The sequence below is a fragment of the Vipera berus genome (assembly GCF_964194415.1).
Source record: "Vipera berus genome assembly, chromosome: 1".
Taxonomy (NCBI): Eukaryota; Metazoa; Chordata; class Lepidosauria; order Squamata; family Viperidae; genus Vipera; species Vipera berus.
The window spans coordinates 357,587,657-357,606,268 of NC_138202.1; the positions used below are offsets into that span (position 1 = coordinate 357,587,657).

An 18,612-nucleotide genomic window follows, 5' to 3' on the forward strand; every position below is an offset into this window, starting at 1 on the left:
TCTCTGTGGGAACGCACAGGGCGGAGGGAAGTTGACGCTGGCAGCAGGTGTTCCCTAAGGTACTCCGGACCCCTGCCATGTAGGGCTTTAAACACCATTACTAGTACCTTGAATCTCACCCGGAAAACAACTGGCAACCAATGCAGCTCACGGAGCAGAGGTGTGACATGGGAGTATCGGGAAACTCCCAACACAACTCTCGCGGCTGCATTCTGTGCCAGTTGGAGCTTCCGGGTGGTCCACAAGGGCAGCCCCATGTAGAGAGCGTTGCAGTAGTCTAGTCGAGAGGTCACAAGCGCGTGAGTGACCGTGCATAGATCATCCCGGCTTAGATAGCGCCGCAACTGGCGCACCAGGCGAACCTGGGCGAAAGCCCCCCTAGTCACAGCTCCTATGTGGTCTTCCAGAGTGAGCCGTGAATCTAGGAGGACTCCCAAGTTGCGAGCCCTATCTACGGGGGGTAATAATTCACCCCCCATAGCGAGAGGTGGAATGTCCGAATAAACCTGGGATGAAGGTATGCAAAGCCACTCGGTCTTGTCGGGGTTGAGTTGAAGTCTGTTCCTCCCCATCCAGACCCGAACCGCCTCCAGGCAACGGGACATCACGGTGAAGGCATCACTGGGGTGGTTTGGGGTCGAAAAGAAAAGTTGGGTATCATCAGCATACTGATGATACCCAACTCCAAAACCACGAATGATCTCACCCAGCGGTTTCATATAGATGTTGAACAGGAGAGGCGAGAGGACCGACCCGAGGAACTCCACAAATGAGAGACCTCGCGGTCGACCTCTGCCCTCCTGCCAACACCGACTGCGAGCGTCCCCGGAGATAGGAGGAGAACCACTGTAAAACCGTGCCTCCCACTCCCAACCCCCTGAGACGCCGCAGCAAGATACCATGGTCGATGGTATCGAAAGCCGCTGAGAGGTCTAATAGGACCAGAACAGAGGAATGCCCCCTGTCCCGAGCCCTCCAGAGATCATTCACCAGCGTGACCAATGCCGTCTCCGTGCTGTACCCGGGCCTGAAACCCGATTGGTACGGGTCTAGATAATCCGCTTCATCCAGGACCAGAGGGAGCTGATGCGCCACCACACTCTCAACAACCTTCGCAAGAAAGCGAAGGTTGGAGACAGGACGAAAGTTGTTCAATACAGCTGGGTCCAAGGCAGGCTTCTTGAGGAGAGGCCTCACCACCGCCTCTTTCAAGACGGCGGGGAAGCTGCCCTCACTCAAAGAAGCCGATATAACTGCCTGGAACCAGCTGCGTGTCCTCTCCCGGGCTGCATAGACCAGCCAGGAAGGGCACGGGTCCAATAAACATGTGGTGGTGCTCAGCCTCCCCATGATCCTGTCCACTTCCTCCGGAGTCACAGAATCAAACTCCTCCCAGGTGATATCGACAAGACCGCCCGTGTCCTGCTCGACAGACTCTGCCCAGTCAGAGTCCAGACCGGTCCGAATCCGAGCGATTTTGTCCGACAGATGCTGGTTAAACTCCTCGGCACGACCCTGCAAGGGTTCCTCCCTCACCTCCTGATTCAGGAGGGAGCGAGTCACCCTAAACAGGGCGGCCGGGCGATTATCTGCGGACGCGATAAGGGTGGCGAAGTGGTTAGACCTCGCCTCCCTTATCGCAGCGAGATAAGACCTAGTATAGGTTCTTAGTCGCAATCGGTCGGATTCGGATCGGCTGGATCTCCAACCGCTCTCTAGGCCCCGTCTCCGACGCTTCATCTCCCGGAGCTCCGCGGAGAACCATGGAGCTCGACGGGATCTGCACCGGGTCAGGGGCCGCAGGGGTACAACTCGGTCAAGAGCCTCAGTGGCTGCCCTTTCCCAGGCTTCCACTAAGGCGTCTGCCGAGCTGTGAGCAAGGGAGGCAGGTGGGGACCCCAGCGCCGCCTGGAACCTCTGGGGATCCATTAAGCATCTGGGGCGGTACCATTTGATAGGTTCCACACACCCACGGCGGGGGGTGGCAAAACGGAAGACCAGCCGCAGGAGATGATGATCGGTCCATGACAGGGGCATAACAATTGGGGAGCCCCCACCAAGATCATCTAACCACCGTCCAGATAAGAAAACTAGGTCAAGGGTGTGGCCTCCCTCATGAGTCGGTCCCGAAATTACTTGCGTCAGGTCCATGGCCGTCATGGAAGCCATGAACTCCCGAGCCAACTCAGATGATCCTCCCAGAGATGGTAGATTGAAGTCCCCCAAAACTATAAGTTTCGGGAACTCAATCACCAACCCAGAGAAGACATCGAGAAGCTCAGGCAGGGCTGCTGCTGCGTGACTAGGCGAAAGGTACACCAGCAGCAAGCCCAACTGCGCACCAGGGCCGCATCTCAAAAAGAGAGACTCACACCCGACTATCTGGGGAACGGTGGCCTCCCGTGGACACAAGGTCTCCCTCATAACAACAGCCACTCCCCCACCCCTACCCTGAGCCCGAGGCCGGTGTAGCACCCGGAAACCTGGTGGGCAAAGGTCAACCAGAGGAATCCCGCCCTCTGGGCCCAACCAAGTTTCCGTGATGCAAGCCAGGTCCGCCTGCTCACCCTCGACCAAATCACGGACGAGAAGAGCTTTGTTAGCGACAGACCTGGCATTCAAGTACACCAGCCGGAGCTCGGGAGGCTGCACATCCTCACTCCCGGGACCTCGGGGCGGAGCCAGAGGGTCGGAGTGCCTCACCGCTTGTAAGCAGCGGAGAGACCTTCCCTGAGATCGATACGGCCCTCTGTTCCTACACCTGCTGCCATTCCCTAACGTCGTGGGAATGGGTAATCCCACGACTGGCCCTGGAGCCCCAGAAGCAACCGACCCCCGCTCCTCCCCCCCGCGATCCGCCTCGGCACTGGCCTGAACAAAGGTTGTTGGACTGCCCCCCTCGTCCAAACAACCAAAAGAAGTACCCTCCCTCCTCCCTAACCCCCGAAAAAATTTCGACAAAAAACTAACCAGGGGCCTCTTAGGTTTACGTCGGAGGCCCCTACCCGTGCCCAGCCATCTCTCAGGGTCCCAATAAGTGGGCCCTTCCTCGAGATTGTACTCGGCTGGAAAGGCGGGTCGCCCCCAGGAAGGGGGAGCACCCCTGAGGGCGAGCAAGTCCGTAGAGGAGTACCTAAGGTAAGGCATAAGAGCAGTCCAGATGCAGGCAGTCCATAGTCCGTAAGGAGGGTCTAAGCAGAGGACAAATAGGTGTCCCGACCCTCCACCCAGCCACTGCCACTCAGCTGGGTGCACCCCCAGGACAGGCCAACCACCGTCCTCTCACGACAGTCGCAAGGCCTATTCCTGGGGGGGTGGTCTGAAACACCCATCCTGGGTATAGCATGTCCCCTAGAGCTCTCACCTCTAGGGGCAGCAGATGTAAGTTCAAGCCACCCTCTCATGGTGGCTAATACCCAGGGAACTCTGAATCCTTTGGGGATGATATGTGGGTGACAATAAGCAACAGTCCGAAGGCAGAAGTATAATAGTATAATAATCCATCGTAGTACGCCATCAAAGTCTGCACTGCTAAACAGCCGAGTCCTCCGTTGCTCTGCCGTTCCAGAAGATTGTTCATGGCCACAACTCCATGGGCCCTCAGTTCTGCAGTCATTGGGGCCTTCCAGATTGTGGTCTACTGAGTCTAACTCCCTTAGGTCCAAAAATCCATTGGCACCGACCAGAATCACACCAGGTGCCACGGAGAGCATAGGTCTTTCAAGGGACCGCTGGGTTCCATTGGGCTCCACCGGAGTTAACCGGCTAACCCGGGAACCTTCGGGGCCAACAGCAACAGTGAGGGTACCAGGCCATCTGGAACAAGCAAAGCAAACAGGGGAGAAGACAAGTCGAGTGCAGCATCGCCGCTGAGCCACCAAGGCCGCTACCACCACCGGAGCGCCGCTGCAGACGCCGCCGCCATTGCTGCCGCCACCAGGACGCCGCCGGAACCAAAAACGATCCAGCCATTCCCGCCGCCGATGGAAAACGGGCCAAAAAGGCTTAGGCGGGAGCGGGCGAACGGTCGGGCAAACGATCGAGCGAGCAAACGGTCTAACAAGAGCGAGCCAAAAGGCAGCAATCGATGACAAAGGCGGCCTAGAGCGGCCCGGGAGCAACGCCGCCGCCGCCGTCGCCATCGAAATGAGCCGAGAGCGCCGTCGCCGCCACAGCCGAAGGCAGACCGAGCCGACCACAGAAACGGCCTGAGACGGCCCGAAAACGCCTCCACCGAGACCGCCAACAGCCAGGGACCATCCGAAGACGGCGGATCCGCCACTGCCGAAAACGCCGCCGCCGGCCGCCAAAAACGCCAAACGCCGCCAGAAACGGCCCGGAAAACACCCAAAGCAGCGGGAAGACGCCGCAAACATCCAGTCCGGGAAAGCAGCAGACCAGCAGCCCAGCATTATCCAGCTGCCTAATTCGTTGCCATCACTATCACCCCAACACAGAGGGTATGAACACCCCTGGGGGGCTCCTGGGACGCCTGACTTCTGGGACTTGCAGAGCTCAGCCTAACAGGTCCGCCTGCACGTCCACCATCTTAATAAGACTTAGACTTGCATACCACTTCATAGTGCTTTACAGCCCTCTCTAAGCGGTTTACAGAGTCAGCATCTTGCCCCCCCAACAAGCTGGGTCCTCCTTTTACCCACCTCGGTAGGACGGATGGCTGAGTCAACCTTGAGCCGGTCAGGATCGAACTCCTGGCTGTGGGCAGAGTCGGCCTACAATACTGCATTCTTACCACGGCATCTCCATGGCTCTTCTAGAACTTTCAATCTCTTGGTGATTGGCTCAAAGTCACCCGCCAGCTTTCAGGCCTAAGGTGGGACTAGAACTCACCGTCTCCTGGTGATTGGCCCAAAGTCACCCATGGCAGGACTAGAACTTACTATATCCTGGCTTCAAGGCTGGTGCCTTAACCACTAGACCAGGGGTGTCAAACTCAATTTCACTGAGGGCCACATCAGCATTGCGGTTGCCCTCAGGGGGCCGGGTGGGTATGGCCAGGGTGGGCGTGGCCTATTGGGTGGGCGTGGCTAGAGTGCGTATGGCCTACTGGGTGGGCGTGGCCAGCTCTACATTGTTGGCATCAAGGGTGCCTATGGGGGCCTGGGCAGGAGTGGGACAGATCTGAGGGTCTCTGGCAGAAGGAGGGTCTCTGGGCCAGGGCCAAGGCAGTGGGGGCCGTTCCCTCACTGTTTCCAGGGTGGCTTCGCGGGCCGCATGAAACCACTTCATGGGCTGGATCTGGCCCCCGGGCCTTGTGTTTGACATGTCTGCACTAGACCAAACTGGCACTTATATTTATCAAAAAAATACAATGACAATCAAAAGGCAGGAAATCCTTAACCCACTTAAAACACATACAAGATGAGATTTATGAGAACAAAGGAATAGCTGGATTCTCATATGTCAAGCTAGCGTTTGTTGAATCATACTCTGTTGAGTAAATAACCGGTTTTAGATAATATATTGAGCTAGAAATTATGGCTTAACAACCACAATTGACGGATTTATATAACATGTCAAAAAAAAAAACAAACCACGGTGTGTTGCATTGAATTTTCTGTCCAATGTTTTAGTCACTGCTTCGAATGTCGCAAAGTTATACAGGTAGACCTCGACTTCCCAGAGTTTGTTTAGTGATCGTTTGAAGTTACAGAGGCACTGGAAAAAGTGATTTATGACCATTTTCCACACATGCAACCACTGCAGTGTCCCCGTGGTCATGTGATCAAAATCAGACACTTGGCATCTGACTCCTATTTATGACCAGTGTAGCGTCCCAGGGTCATGTGACTCCCCTTTTGTGACCTTCTGACAAGCAAATGCAATGGGGAAGCCAGATTCATTTAACAACCGTCTTGCTAATTTAACAAACGTAGGGACGCACTTAGCAACGGTGGCAAGGGAGGTCACAAAACGGGTCAAAATGCACTAAACAAATGTTTCACTTAACAACAGAAATGTTGGGTTTTCAATTGTGGCCATAAGCCGAGGACCATTTATCGACTTAGCCACGTATCTCCATTCTTCCTCAGACTTACAGCTAAGGTCTGGTCATTTGCGATGCGTATCAACTGTTGGGCCAGGCCGTTCAAAAGTCTTGTTCGCAGCGAGAGATCTTCGAAGTCATGGCGGAAAGGAAAGGCAATTCCATCAATCACAATCAACTGCACCTAAGGATCAGATATAAAAGAGAGAGAGCTTCATTTCCACGGAAACCCGTATCAGAAAAGCTGGGATGCCTATAAATAAGTGTATTCTCTCTCTCTCTCTCTCCCCCCCCCTCCCTCCCTCCCTGTTAATCAAAGGGCTACTTGACATTTTATGGCTATGGGAAATTAAGTACAGATTTATCTGAAAGGGATTAACCCTTTGCCTCGTTTGAGTCGTTATTCTATTTACAGAATTTCAAGTTATAAAACCATGATGAAGCTCGCAGGAAACGGCTGCAGTTTTTTTTTCTCCATCAGATGTTAAAAAAAAAACCAAAACCCAACAACCAAGAACAGTAGCATCTTAAACAAGCCTCCCACGATCCTCAGATGTTCTGGCTGTTATCGTGCTTAACTATTAGAATGACCTTTAAATGGAGAAGAGGTCGGGTATTAGCTCAGAAGAGACACTGATGTCGGTTATTAGATCATTTCCAACTGGAGAATTTCCTTTCACACACAAAAAAATAACCCTTTATGCGAATAGGTGATTTGTTTCAGAAAATGTTTAGTTTGCAGGGGGAAAATAATCGGTCACATAGCTGATTATAAAGGAAAGCTTTTTGTAAAAAAAAAATCCAACTGTCATCACCCAGTATTTAGTCCTGAGTGCCCATAATAAACACCAGAAGTAATGTTTATAGTGACCCCTCAATCTATTTCAATCTAACTTCCTTCCTGACAGTTAGAACAACTAACCAGTGGAACAACCTGCCTCCAGAAGCTGTGAATGCTCCAACACTGGACGTTTTTAAGAAGAGACTGGACAGCCATTTGTCTGAAATGGTATAGGGTTTCCTGCCTGAACAGGGGGTTGGACTAGATGACCTCTAAGGTCATCTAAGGTCCCTTCCAACATCATCATCATCATTATTTCAGGTCCCATTCTCTGATTCAGCTTTAATGCCAGAAAGCAGCAGTTTAAAAAAAGAGCTAAACAGCATCAGCATAAGGTCCGGCTACAGGTTGAAAAGGTTACCTATGTAATGACACGCTCAAGTCTGTTTCTTACAACCAAAAGCTGAGATTCTCAGGATTAACACTTGTGCCATATAAACCCCTGGACTTAACGATTGTAATTGAGACCAGAATTCGTAAAATGCAACCTCATTGCTTGGTGACAGCAATCCTTACAAACCTTGTTGGTGTCGTCTGCTTGTGCGTGTACGTGCATGTATGTGTATGTATATATGTGTGTGTGCGTATGTGTGTGTGTGTATATATGTATGCATGTGTCTATATAGGTAAAGGTTCCCCCGCGCATGCGTGCTAGTCGTTTCCAAATCTAAGGGCCGGTGCTCATCTCCGTTTCAAAGCCGAAGAGCCAGCGCTTGTCCGAGGACATCTCCGTGGTCATGTGGCCGGCATGACTAGACACCAAAGGCGCACGGAACGCTGTTACCTTCCCACCATAGTGGTCCCTGTTTTTCTACTTGCATTTTTACGTGCTTTCAAACTGCTAGGTTGGCAGAAGCTGGGACGAGTAACAGGCGCTCACTCTGCTACGCGGCACTCGGGATTCGACCCGCCAAACTGCCAACCATCTGATCGACAAGTTCAGCATCCTAACCCACTGAGCCACCGCGTCCCTGTCTATATCTATATCTATATCTATATCTATATCTTTATCTATATCTATATCTATATCTATCTATCTATAAAAAATCTCACTCCGAGGGTGACTCTGAGGGGCGTACAATACAATAAAACAGGAATAAAAGGTAAAGGTTTCCCCTATCCAGTCATGTCCAACGCTAGGGAGGTGGTGTGTCAAGTTTCCAACGTCTGGGCTTTTCAAGTGACTCTGAGGCATTGTTTACCTTAAAAGTCCTTTATTAGCCTAATACACGGCAAATGCTTGCTCGAAGGAAGCTGGAATCTGAAATCTCCGCCCCCTTGCACAATATATTAAAACACAATTCTCCACCTTTCTAATTTTGTCATTAATCACATTCTCCAATTAATTTAAAGAATCAGTTTCCCTTCCCTTAAGACAACCCGCCAAGTTCTTATCTTCTTTAATTTCAGATGGCCTTGAGGTACAATCCTACTCGTCCCCCCCCACCTTAAACTCAATCTCTTAAAGCAATACACAAGTTTAACGTATGAAATAGCTGCTTCTTCATGTCTTGTCAAGCAAGGACATTCGATGTTAGCAGCGTTGACATCGTGCTTATCTCAGCCAAGAGAGCCAGCCCTGTCTGAAGATGTTTCTGCGGTCACGTGGCCAGCATGACATCACGCTGCAGTGCAGAGCGTGTGGCAAAATACAGACTACTGTCATCTTCCCAGCAAAATGATACCTATTTATCTACTTGCATTTGCGTGCTTTCGAACTGCCAGGTGGGCAGGAACAATAGGAATATAAAATACAATTATAAAGTGAAACCAATTACCATTACAAAAGAAAAAATTAAGAGAGAAAAAGTGAACTGTTAACTGAATTTCACACTCACTGGGCAAGGCAACCTCCTGCTGGCTTCCCACAACCAATGTCTATGGGGAAGCTAGCAAGTCCTGACAGTTAGAACAATTAACCAGTGGAACAACCTGCCTCCAGAAGTTGTGAATGCTCCAACACTGGAGGTTTTTAAGAAGAAACTGACAGCCATTTGTCTGAAATGGTATAGGGCTTCCTGCCTGAGCAGGGGGTTAGACTAGAAGACCTCCAAGATCCCTCCCAACTCTGTTATTCTATTCTACTGAACGGGAAATAACTTTTATGTATGATTGACTTGCGAGGCCGGTGTGTTGTGTGCAATTAGCTCACATGGTGTAACAAGATGGTGGATTTGTTGTCACTGTGAATTGGGGGGGGCACAAAGGGTGGCTCAGCCAATCTCAATGTATACATGGTTGTACTTTGACAATAAAGGTTCATTCACTATTCTGTTGTGTCCTGTTCTGTTTCTGTTCTGTTCTATCCTATCCTCTTCCAAGCGTGCAGACAGGTAAGTGACCGATGGTGGGTGGGGCAAGGAGGTGTATAAAATTATGGCCAGTTTCCAGAAAACAGAGATAACTGACAGCCATATCACTGGAAGTCAAAACACCCAAAAACTTTAGTCAAGGGAAAATAACCTATTATTTATATTTCTTGAAGTGGCAATGGTTGAGCTGAAAGGGCGAAAAGGACGGGAGCCTCAAACCTCACGTCTTAAAAATGTTTTCGAAATATACACCCCAGCTCTTGCCTCCTACAAGTCACGGCAGGATAATTCTTTTGCCTGGCACCCTCCCCTTTTCCCCCTATGTGTAAAACTCAGTGCAAGCTACTACCCAGCAGGGGACGGTTGGAACAAACGTTACCTCTGTGCCAGATTTGTTATTTGGAAAAAAATTTCTTCCTACAAATTCCAAAGAAGAACTTTACAGTAGTTTTCTCCCTTCCCCCCCCCCCGCTCGACTCCATCAAGACAAATTCTTACATCTTCCCCCACAACCCCAACAGAAGTGCCTGCAGTTTCCAAGAGAACAAATGTTTTTTCCATCTGGACCGCAAGGGCTTGTGGGGGAATCTCTCTTTTGAGCTCGGTACTAAACCAAGAACTATCTTTTCAGGAACGTTCTTGTCAGAAAGATCTGTTGACATACAGGTAGTCCTCACTTAACCATCGTTCCGTTAAAGAGGCTCCTCGAACTTACGACGGTGCCGGACAAGAGACACTCAGGACCGATCCTCAAAGCTCTGGCAGTTGAAGCGTCCCTGTGGTCACAGGATGGCGATTGTGATGCTCAGCAACCAGCCTGGATTTCCAATCTTCGCAACATCCTACCATCCATGGGATTGCGATCGGCAACCTGCCTACTGGTTTCCCACGATCAGGTCAAAGGGGAAGCTGGCGGGAAGTCGAAAGCTGTGATCACGCGAAGTCCTTGCTTAACCATGAAAACTGGGGACTGCCGGAATTGTCGTGGCTAAGGGACGGAATCATGTAACATCCATGTTTTACAGGCATTCTAAATGGTTATCAAGTGAGGCAGAGGGGGCAGAGGGGGGGCCCGGCTGCTTGTTGGCTGGGCCTGGAGCCTGAAGCCCGGGACTGGTTTGCATCTGTCCGTCGCTGGAGCTGTGGGAGCCTTCACGGAAGAATTGAGTGTTCCGGACTGTACTATCTGCCTTGGTGAATGTTGGGGTTGCGGACTGGGGCCTTGGCTGCTGCTATTCGATCAGCGGCGCTGTATGTCCCCTGAACCGGGCGTGTTTTTGTGTTACCATCACCCTAGTCATCGAACCTCTCCGTTCTACGACCTTGCCCATAATCTGGACAGTTTGTTATCCCTCGGAGTGGAAGATCTTGAGCTGTTGCTGGTGTCTCTTCAGGTGTCGCTGAGTTTTGTCATCTGGTTTGCCGTGGTGAGAGAACGACAACCTTACTCAGCTGGAAACTTTTGGAGACTTCCAGAACAGCACATGGTCGCTGTGAGAGAGCGACCATGCTCGGGATTACACTGACCAGTTCTTTGGCTTATTTCCATCATTTACGTTTCCATCTGTTTTTGCCGATTTTGTCCCTCCCGGCTGTCTGATTGTTACTGATGGCCTTTACATTGGTTTATTCTGCGGCTGAATTGCTAGCCTTGAGGGAGTCCCCCCCCTCTCAGGAATGGCCTTCTAACCTGTGTCGCCTTTTTCTTAATGACGGGTCTTGGGACCCCGAGAGGTGGCATGACACAAAGAGGAAGTTACGGGTTTTTTTATGTTAATTTGATTTAATACCTTTTAATGTTTGTATTTTGTGTTTTTATTGTTATTAGCCGCCCTGAGTCCTTTGGGAGATAGGGCGGCATATAAATCCCATAAATAAATAAATATTCTTACAGATTCTACGGAATACTAGAAAGGAAACCAGCTCTTACTTATTTTTAAATGAGGACAAAAAAATGAGACTATGTAAATTTGAAGGAGGTGGGGGAAGATTACGTATTGTTCATGCACTACAGGCAGTCCTTGACTTACAACCAATGACCACGAGGCACTAAAAAAAAGGGACTTACGACCGCCTTTCACACTTGCAACCATTACACCATGGTCATAAGAAATTTGGATGCTCAACAACTGACTCATATTTATGACAATTAGTGTGCCAGGGTCACGTGATCCCCTTTTGCACCCTTCTGACCAGCAGTCAACGAGCAAGCCGGATTGACTAAACAATCACGTGACCCATTTAACAACTGCAGTGTTTCACTGAACTGTGGCAAGGCTGTTAAGTTGGGCAAAACTTGCTTCTCGCTTAGCCACAGAAATTTTGGTCTTAAATTGTGGGTCGTAAAGTCGAGGACTATCGGTACTGCAACTCTTCATACATTCTCTTCCCGCACTGGGGAGATGCACTTCTTTTTGGTCCTTACCTTTGGGTGTCCAGAGAGAAAATCTGGGAGGAGGTAAACCTGTGCCAGCAGCTCCATATAGTCATGGCAACGGAAGTAATAAATATGTGAAAGAATATTTTCAAGAGAGAAAGTCTCCAGGGCTATTTGATGATCTGAAGAAAAAAAAAGGGGGGGAGGGAAGAAAAACCCAATAAAAAACTATACTGAATTTACCGTTTATTCCTCATTCCTGGCTTGACACGGAGGCAGTTGACAGAGCAAGGTATGGGGAATAATCAGTTCCTTTCACAGACAGCCTTTTGTAATAATAAATCACGCGATCATATGATCAATCACAATATACACCTAGTAGGATCAAATGATAACCATCTCTACACTGGCATATATAAATGACATATTATTATATATAAATAGAATACATAAAATATTAAGGATGCCTTGTTGCATCTTAAAACAGGGGTTGGGACTCTGCCCAAAACCCTGGCAAAACCCACTGCAGTTCCCAAATTTTCTGTACTGCCGCGTTGCCTTCAATTTTCCCCTTGGAATGTTGTCAAACACCTTGAATGTTTCCAAGGAATGTGGGTTTTAGTTGTGAAATGAATTCTGCCCGTGCAATGAATGCCAATCCATGTAATTCAGTTTCTCAAGGACTGCTGCCTCAGGTCAGAAGATATTCTGGGGAAATTTTATTTGTTTCTTCATTTATTTATCTCCCCGCCTTTATTATTTTGCGATGACTCTCCTGGACACTTCCCCGGCTCTCTCTCCTCGGCTCGGAGGAAGATGAATTAGTTGCGGGGACGTCTGGAAGGCAGTTGGTCAGTGGCTCCAAGGAGCCACCTGAGGGGGATTTGGCTGAAGCGCAGCTGCAGCAGGAGAGCCCTGAGGCTTCAGGTGGGGAAAGTACGCAGCTGCAGCCAGCCAGTGATGAGGAAAAGCAACTGCCTTCTGCACTTGTTCCAAGAACACGTCGGGCAAAGAGAAGGCAGGAGCAGAGAAGGTCAGCCAGATTACTTGCGAGGAGAAAGCCTCGCCCTTCTTGATGAGCTGGACCAGAAGCCGGCTACCACAGCAGATGGATGGAAGCAATGCCGGGAACAAAGTGTTCATTTCCTAGCTGTATGTTTTTTGGTCCCCGCAGATGGGGACTGCAGCCAAGAAATTAAAAGACGCTTGCTCCCGGGGAGGAAAGCCATGGCAAACCTAGACAGCACACTAAAAAGCAGAGACATCACCCTGTCAACAAAAGTGCGTATAGTCAAGGCTATGGTCTTCCCAGTTGCAATGTATGGCTGTGAAAGTTGGACCATAAGAAAGGCTGAGCGCCAAAGCATTGAGGCCTTTGAACTATGGTGCTGGAGAAGACTCCTGCGAGTCCCTTGGACTGCAAGGCGATCAAACCGGTCAGTCCTAGAGGAGATCAACCCTGACTGCTCTTTAGAAGGCCAGATCCTGAAGCTGAAACTCAAATACTATGGCCACCTAATGAGAAGGAAGGACTCACTGGAGAAGAGCCTAATGCTGGGAAAGGTGGAGGGCAAGAGAAGAAGGGGATGACAGAGAATGAGGTGGCTGGATGGAGTCACTGAAGCAGTAGGCGTGAGCTTAAATGGACTCCAGAAGATGGTAGAGGACAGGAAGGCCTGGAGGAACATTGTCCATGGGGTCGCAATGGGTCGGACACGACTTTGCAATTAACAACAACAATACATTTTCTGGTTGTGGTGATTCTTGCCTTGCTTTGAGTCAGGGGTCTTCAAACCTAGCCCTTTTATGACTTGTGGACTTCCAACTCCCAGAATTCCTCAGCCAGGCATGCTCAGCCAGGCTGAGGAATTCTGGGAGTTGGAAGTCCACAAGTCATAAAAGGGCCAAGTTTGAAGACCCCTTGCTTTGGATTGACATCATGCCTTCACATGGATTGTGCCTGGTGAACCACTGGACTTTTCTTGCCTGGTGAATCCTCTTCCTATTGTGGTTTTGATTTTGCCTGGTGGGTTTATTTTGATGGGGAAACTTTCAAGTGTCTTGTGGACTCATCGGCCATTGCTCTGTGGACGAGCATTGGTCTGCTTGTGGCTGGACTTATTTGGGACACTTCTGGGTTTTTGGTGAAGGGAGTTGAGGGGAATATTAATAAACCCACTAAACCACAGATATGTGTGTGTGTGTGTGTGTATGTCTGTGAGTGAGCGAGCGAGACAGCACATATTTTCACAAAGAATTCAAGGTGGCGAACAGTCCCAATACGCCTTCCTACTCCTATTTTCCCCACAACAGCAACCCTGTGAGGTGGGTTGGGCTGAGAAGGACTGGCCCAAAGTCGCCCAGTTAGTTTTCATGGCTAAGATGGGACTTCAATTCTCTTGCTTTCCAGCCTGGTGCCATAACCACTATTAGACTAAGCATTCCCGCCAGTTCTCTAATGTAACTTTCCTATTAGAAATGTATTTTTATTCTTTTCACCCACCTGAAGAACCTGTCCTTTCGGAAGGGTACTTAAAAAGCAAGCCTTGAAATTCAGCAATCTGCAAAATCTGACGAGATTTGAGAGCTAAAGAACGTGCTTCTGAGCCTTTTTCCTTTATGTGTCTTCATGACAGCAGTGGGGTGAGGGGTGACATGATAGCAGTGTTCCAATATCTCAGGGGCTGCCACAAAGAAGAGGGAGCCAGGCTGTTCTCCAGAGCACCTGAGAGCAGGACAAGAAGCAATGGATGGAAACTAGTCAAGGAGAGAAGCAACCTAGAACTAAGGAGAAATTTCCTGACAGTTAGAACAATTAACCAGTGGAACAACCTGCCTCCAGAAGTGGTGAATGCTCCAACACTGGATGTTTTTAAGAGACTGGACAGCCATTTGCCTGAAATGGTATAGGGTTTCCTGCCTAGGCAGGGGGTTGGACTAGATGACCTCCAAGGTCCCTTCCAACTTATTATTATTATCTTATAGGCTTTGGATGGGCACAGGAAATACAGAATACAGAATAACAGAGTTGGAAGGGATCTTGGAGGTCTTCTAGTCCAACCCACTGCTCAAGCAGGAGATCTTATACCATTCCAGACAAATGGTTGTCCAGTCTATTCTTAAAAACTTCCTGTGTTGGAGCATCCGCAGCTTCTGGAGGGAAGTCGTTCCACTGACTAACTGTTTTAACTGTCAGGAAGTTTCTCCTTAACTCCTCCTTGCTTCTCTCCTTGATTAGCTTCCATCCGTTGCTTCCTGTCCTGCCTTCAGGCGCTTTGGAGAACAGCTTGACTCCCTCTTCTTTGGGGCAGCCCCTGAGATATTGGAACACTGCTGTCATGTCACCCCTAGTCCTTCTTTTCATTAAACTAGACGTGTCTATGCTTAGGTGCCCAATGGCCTCTTATTCCAAATTTGGGGATGTCCATTGGTTTATTACTGTCAGTGTTTTTCAATCTTGGCCTCTTAGTTGGCATAGCCGGCTGGAGAATTCTGGGAGCTGAAGTCCACTTATCTTCAAATAGCCAAGTTTGAGGAAACACTGATTACTGCAATCTAATTCTGTATGAATAAAACATTCTGACTCGGCATGGCATACAGTTACTTCCTATATTTGAGTAAATATTGAACGGATCTATGACGGTAAAGAAATAAAGGGAACCTGTTTGGATAAGTAGCCAGGGGGGAAAAAAAGCATACTTTGCACGAAGGCAAATAAGAGTTTGGCAATTAACCTTCTTCCGGGCGCATTTCAGCAATAAGCTGACAGTGACGAATGCAGGCTTCTGCTATATCTACAACTCGATCAACCATAAAGCTCCCCTCGGTATCTATGAATACAGCTTCTGCAGCAAGTCCACCAAAGCATTCTGGAATCTGCACATCCACCACGAGCTGCATGCTGGAAAGAAAGAAGGAGAGAAGGAGAATGATAATAAAACATCAACGTAGAAAAGTGACTAAGGATCGACTCATCATTTTACTACTCTGATGGCTGAAAATGCAAAGGGTCTGCAAGATCTTGGAATAAAAGATAAAAAGCACCACGAGAAACATGAGACTGCAATGATGAACAATTGCAGGAACTGGGTAGGTCTAATTTAACAAACGACTAGGGGTGACATGATAGGAGTTTTCCAATATTTGAGGGGCTGCCACAAAGAGGGGGGGGGGTCAACCTATTCACCACAGCATCTGAAGGCAGGACAAGAAGTAACAGGTAAAAGAGAGAATCCACCTAAAACTAAGGAGAAATTTCCTGACAGCAACAACAATCAATGGAGCAACTTGCCTCAAAAAACTCTGAGTGCTCCATCACTGGAAGTTTTTAACAAGAGATCAGACAGCCAATTGTCCAGAATGGTATAAGGCAGGGGTCTTCAAACTTGGCCCTTTTGTGACTTGTGGACTTCAACTCCCAGAATTCCTCAGCCAGCACGTGTGGCTGAGGAATTCTGGGAGTTGAAATCCACAAGTCATAAAAGGGCCAAGTTTGAAGACCCCCTGGTATAAGGTTTCCTGCTTGAACAGGAGATTGGACTAAAAAATCTCCAAGGTCCCTGCCAACTCTGCTATTCTGTATGCTAAATATAAAGACCACCAAATTAATGACAACAGGTACAACAACCAGAATTGACAAACAAGATGTCAAAGTGGTTACTATTTTCCTTTTAAGAGCAACCATCAACTTGGCAAGCTGTAGTCCAGGGGTCCCCAACCCCCGGTCCGTGGACCAGTACTGGGCCGCGGCATGCCAGCAACCGATCCACACAAAGCCCCCATCCGTGGGATACAGGGAGCACACAAAACCACACACTCTCCAGTCTGTGGAAAAACCTCTCTCCACGGAACCGGTCCGTGGCGCACAAAAGGTTGGGGACCTCTGCTGTAGTCCATGGGGTTGCAAAGAGTCCGGACACGATTTAGCAACTGAATAACAATAATAAAAGAACAAGCAGTCAAGAATTATGCTGTAGAGTAGAACTTGGTAGAACAGCCACGAAGGCCTTGGAAAACACATTCATGTTGTCTCTGTTTCTACAAAGAGCAGAACTTTGCACGCTATGGTATGGCCATGCTTGACTCTATTGGAAGTGAAGTTTGGACTTTGAAGCAGTACAGGAAGAGTAGTGATGCTTCTGAACCTTGGTGTTGGAGAAGACTCCGGCGAAGACCACTGACAGTCAAGAAAACGAACCAATGTTATCACCAGACAAATCAACCCAGACTCACTTGAGGCACAAAGGACTGGACTCAAATCATTCTGTTTCGGACACATTACGCAAAGATTTGGCTATGTGAAGAAGCCTCTAATATTGAGAAAGGTGGAAAGAAAGAGAAAAAGATGACCAGCAGCAAGGATGAGGGACTCGGGTTATGGTGGTGAGAAGTACATTGTTTGAAGATCTGAAAGACGGATCGTCACGGGGGGAAAAAAATCTATGCGGTTACGAAGAGTCAAGTTGATGGCACATAAGCAATCAATCCTTAACCAAAGAAATCAATCTTTTATCTGTCAAAGGGCATATTGAATGGGAAACACCACCACTGCAAATTCTGTGGTGAAGAACTTTTAAGATTTGTGATCTGAAGGGCGAGGAGAAGGAAGAAGAACTAGTTAGACTTTACTCTTGGTGACTGCCTGGATTAGTCCCTGCAGTTGTCTTGGCAACATTTTTTGGAAATTGGTTTGCCCTATCCTTCTTCTTATACAGGGGTCTTCAAACTTGGCCCTTTTATGACTGGTGGACTTCAACTCCCAGAATTCCTCAGCCAGGCACACGTGCCTGGCTGAGGAATTCTGGGAGTTGAAGTCCACCAGTCATAAAAGGGCCAAGTTTAAAGACCTCCGTTCTTACACCTGAGAGTGAGCAGCCCAAAGTCATCCAGCTGGCTTTATGCCTTCAGGCAGGACTAAAACTCAGTCATCCAGTTTTTATCCAGGTGCCTTGCACCATTATACCATAAAAATTAAAGACTGCATGGGGTCCTTGGTGCTTTCTGAGTTTGGCTGTTTTCTTGCAGACATTTCATTACCCAAACTAGGGTAACGTCATCAGTGCTAGTCCATTATTTCAACTGTGAGCTGTTCCCCTCATTCCAACCCTGACATGCAAATATTTTCCTTTATTGGTTAAGACTGTATGTGGAAATCCCATTAATTACAATGAGACCTCAACGTCGGGACATATGAACAAGCCTGGGGCAGCGACTACAAACTGTGAGCATTAAAATCAACACAACCAAGTCCCCAAAGCATACGCGTCATTCGTAGACACATAAATTTGTTTAATGGGACTTAGTTTAACATGCCCCGAACTAGGATAAAGTTACTCCATCCGTTTTATGGCTTGATACGAACCTTGCCATTTTGCAAACAAAACAAGATTGCAATGCATTTTAAGTAATCTACTGCGCTCGGGTTTATTTCTTTCCAGAACAGCTTCATCATACAAAATACTCCTACAGTACACAGTGGGGTTGTGCAGAGCTTTGGAAATAATTCAGAAAAGGTGTCCCGGAGTGGGTAGGAGTGTTTTTCCTGAGATTCTGCAGTTGCCCCTTGCTTTAAGGAATTGCAGACAAGTGCTACCTTTTCTGCATTATTTCCAAAGTCTTATTATTCAGCATTTTATGCAATCCACTATATTCATAATAGCAGGGCTCAGATACATAAATTTACTGTGATGGGAACAAGCCTCATTCCAGATTTCAACACCTCCCTCTTTCAGTCTGGCCCAGCTATAAGAACAGAAGCCTTTCCTTCTGTTTCAATTAAGCAATTTAATCTTACATCTGAATCTTAAACGGAGAGTGGATCCTAAACTACAATTTCACGAAACAAGACAGTAGTGTGAAACGTGACCGAAACCTTAAGAATAAATGTACTATGCCAGGTTCTGTAAAAATGAAAATGAGGGTTACCAAGTTTCCCTCTGCTGCTGCACAGAGGTGGAAGATGGGAGAATGTTTCTGACATATTTTACTGGGACAAGCAATAGCATCATCTGGAGGATCTCAGCGTAGCTGTTAAAAACATTTAGCAACCAAAGCTAGAAAAAAAAGCCAGCAGAGG

The 18,612-nt window shown here is 48.3% G+C and overlaps 1 protein-coding gene across 2 annotated transcripts in view; it reads right to left on the reverse strand.

Annotated features, from left to right (window-relative positions):
• The window catches only part of RAD51C (RAD51 paralog C), a 72,665-nt gene that overhangs the window by 44,261 nt on the left and 9,792 nt on the right, over positions 1–18,612 (reverse strand). For both annotated transcript variants that reach the window (XM_081312863.1, XM_081312864.1), the window contains exons 3-5: positions 15,272–15,438; positions 11,586–11,719; positions 6,060–6,191 (exon numbers count right to left, since the gene is read on the reverse strand). In XM_081312863.1, coding sequence (XP_081168989.1) covers positions 6,060–6,191; positions 11,586–11,719; positions 15,272–15,438 — 433 coding nt within the window. The remainder of the gene's footprint in view (positions 1–6,059; positions 6,192–11,585; positions 11,720–15,271; positions 15,439–18,612) is intronic.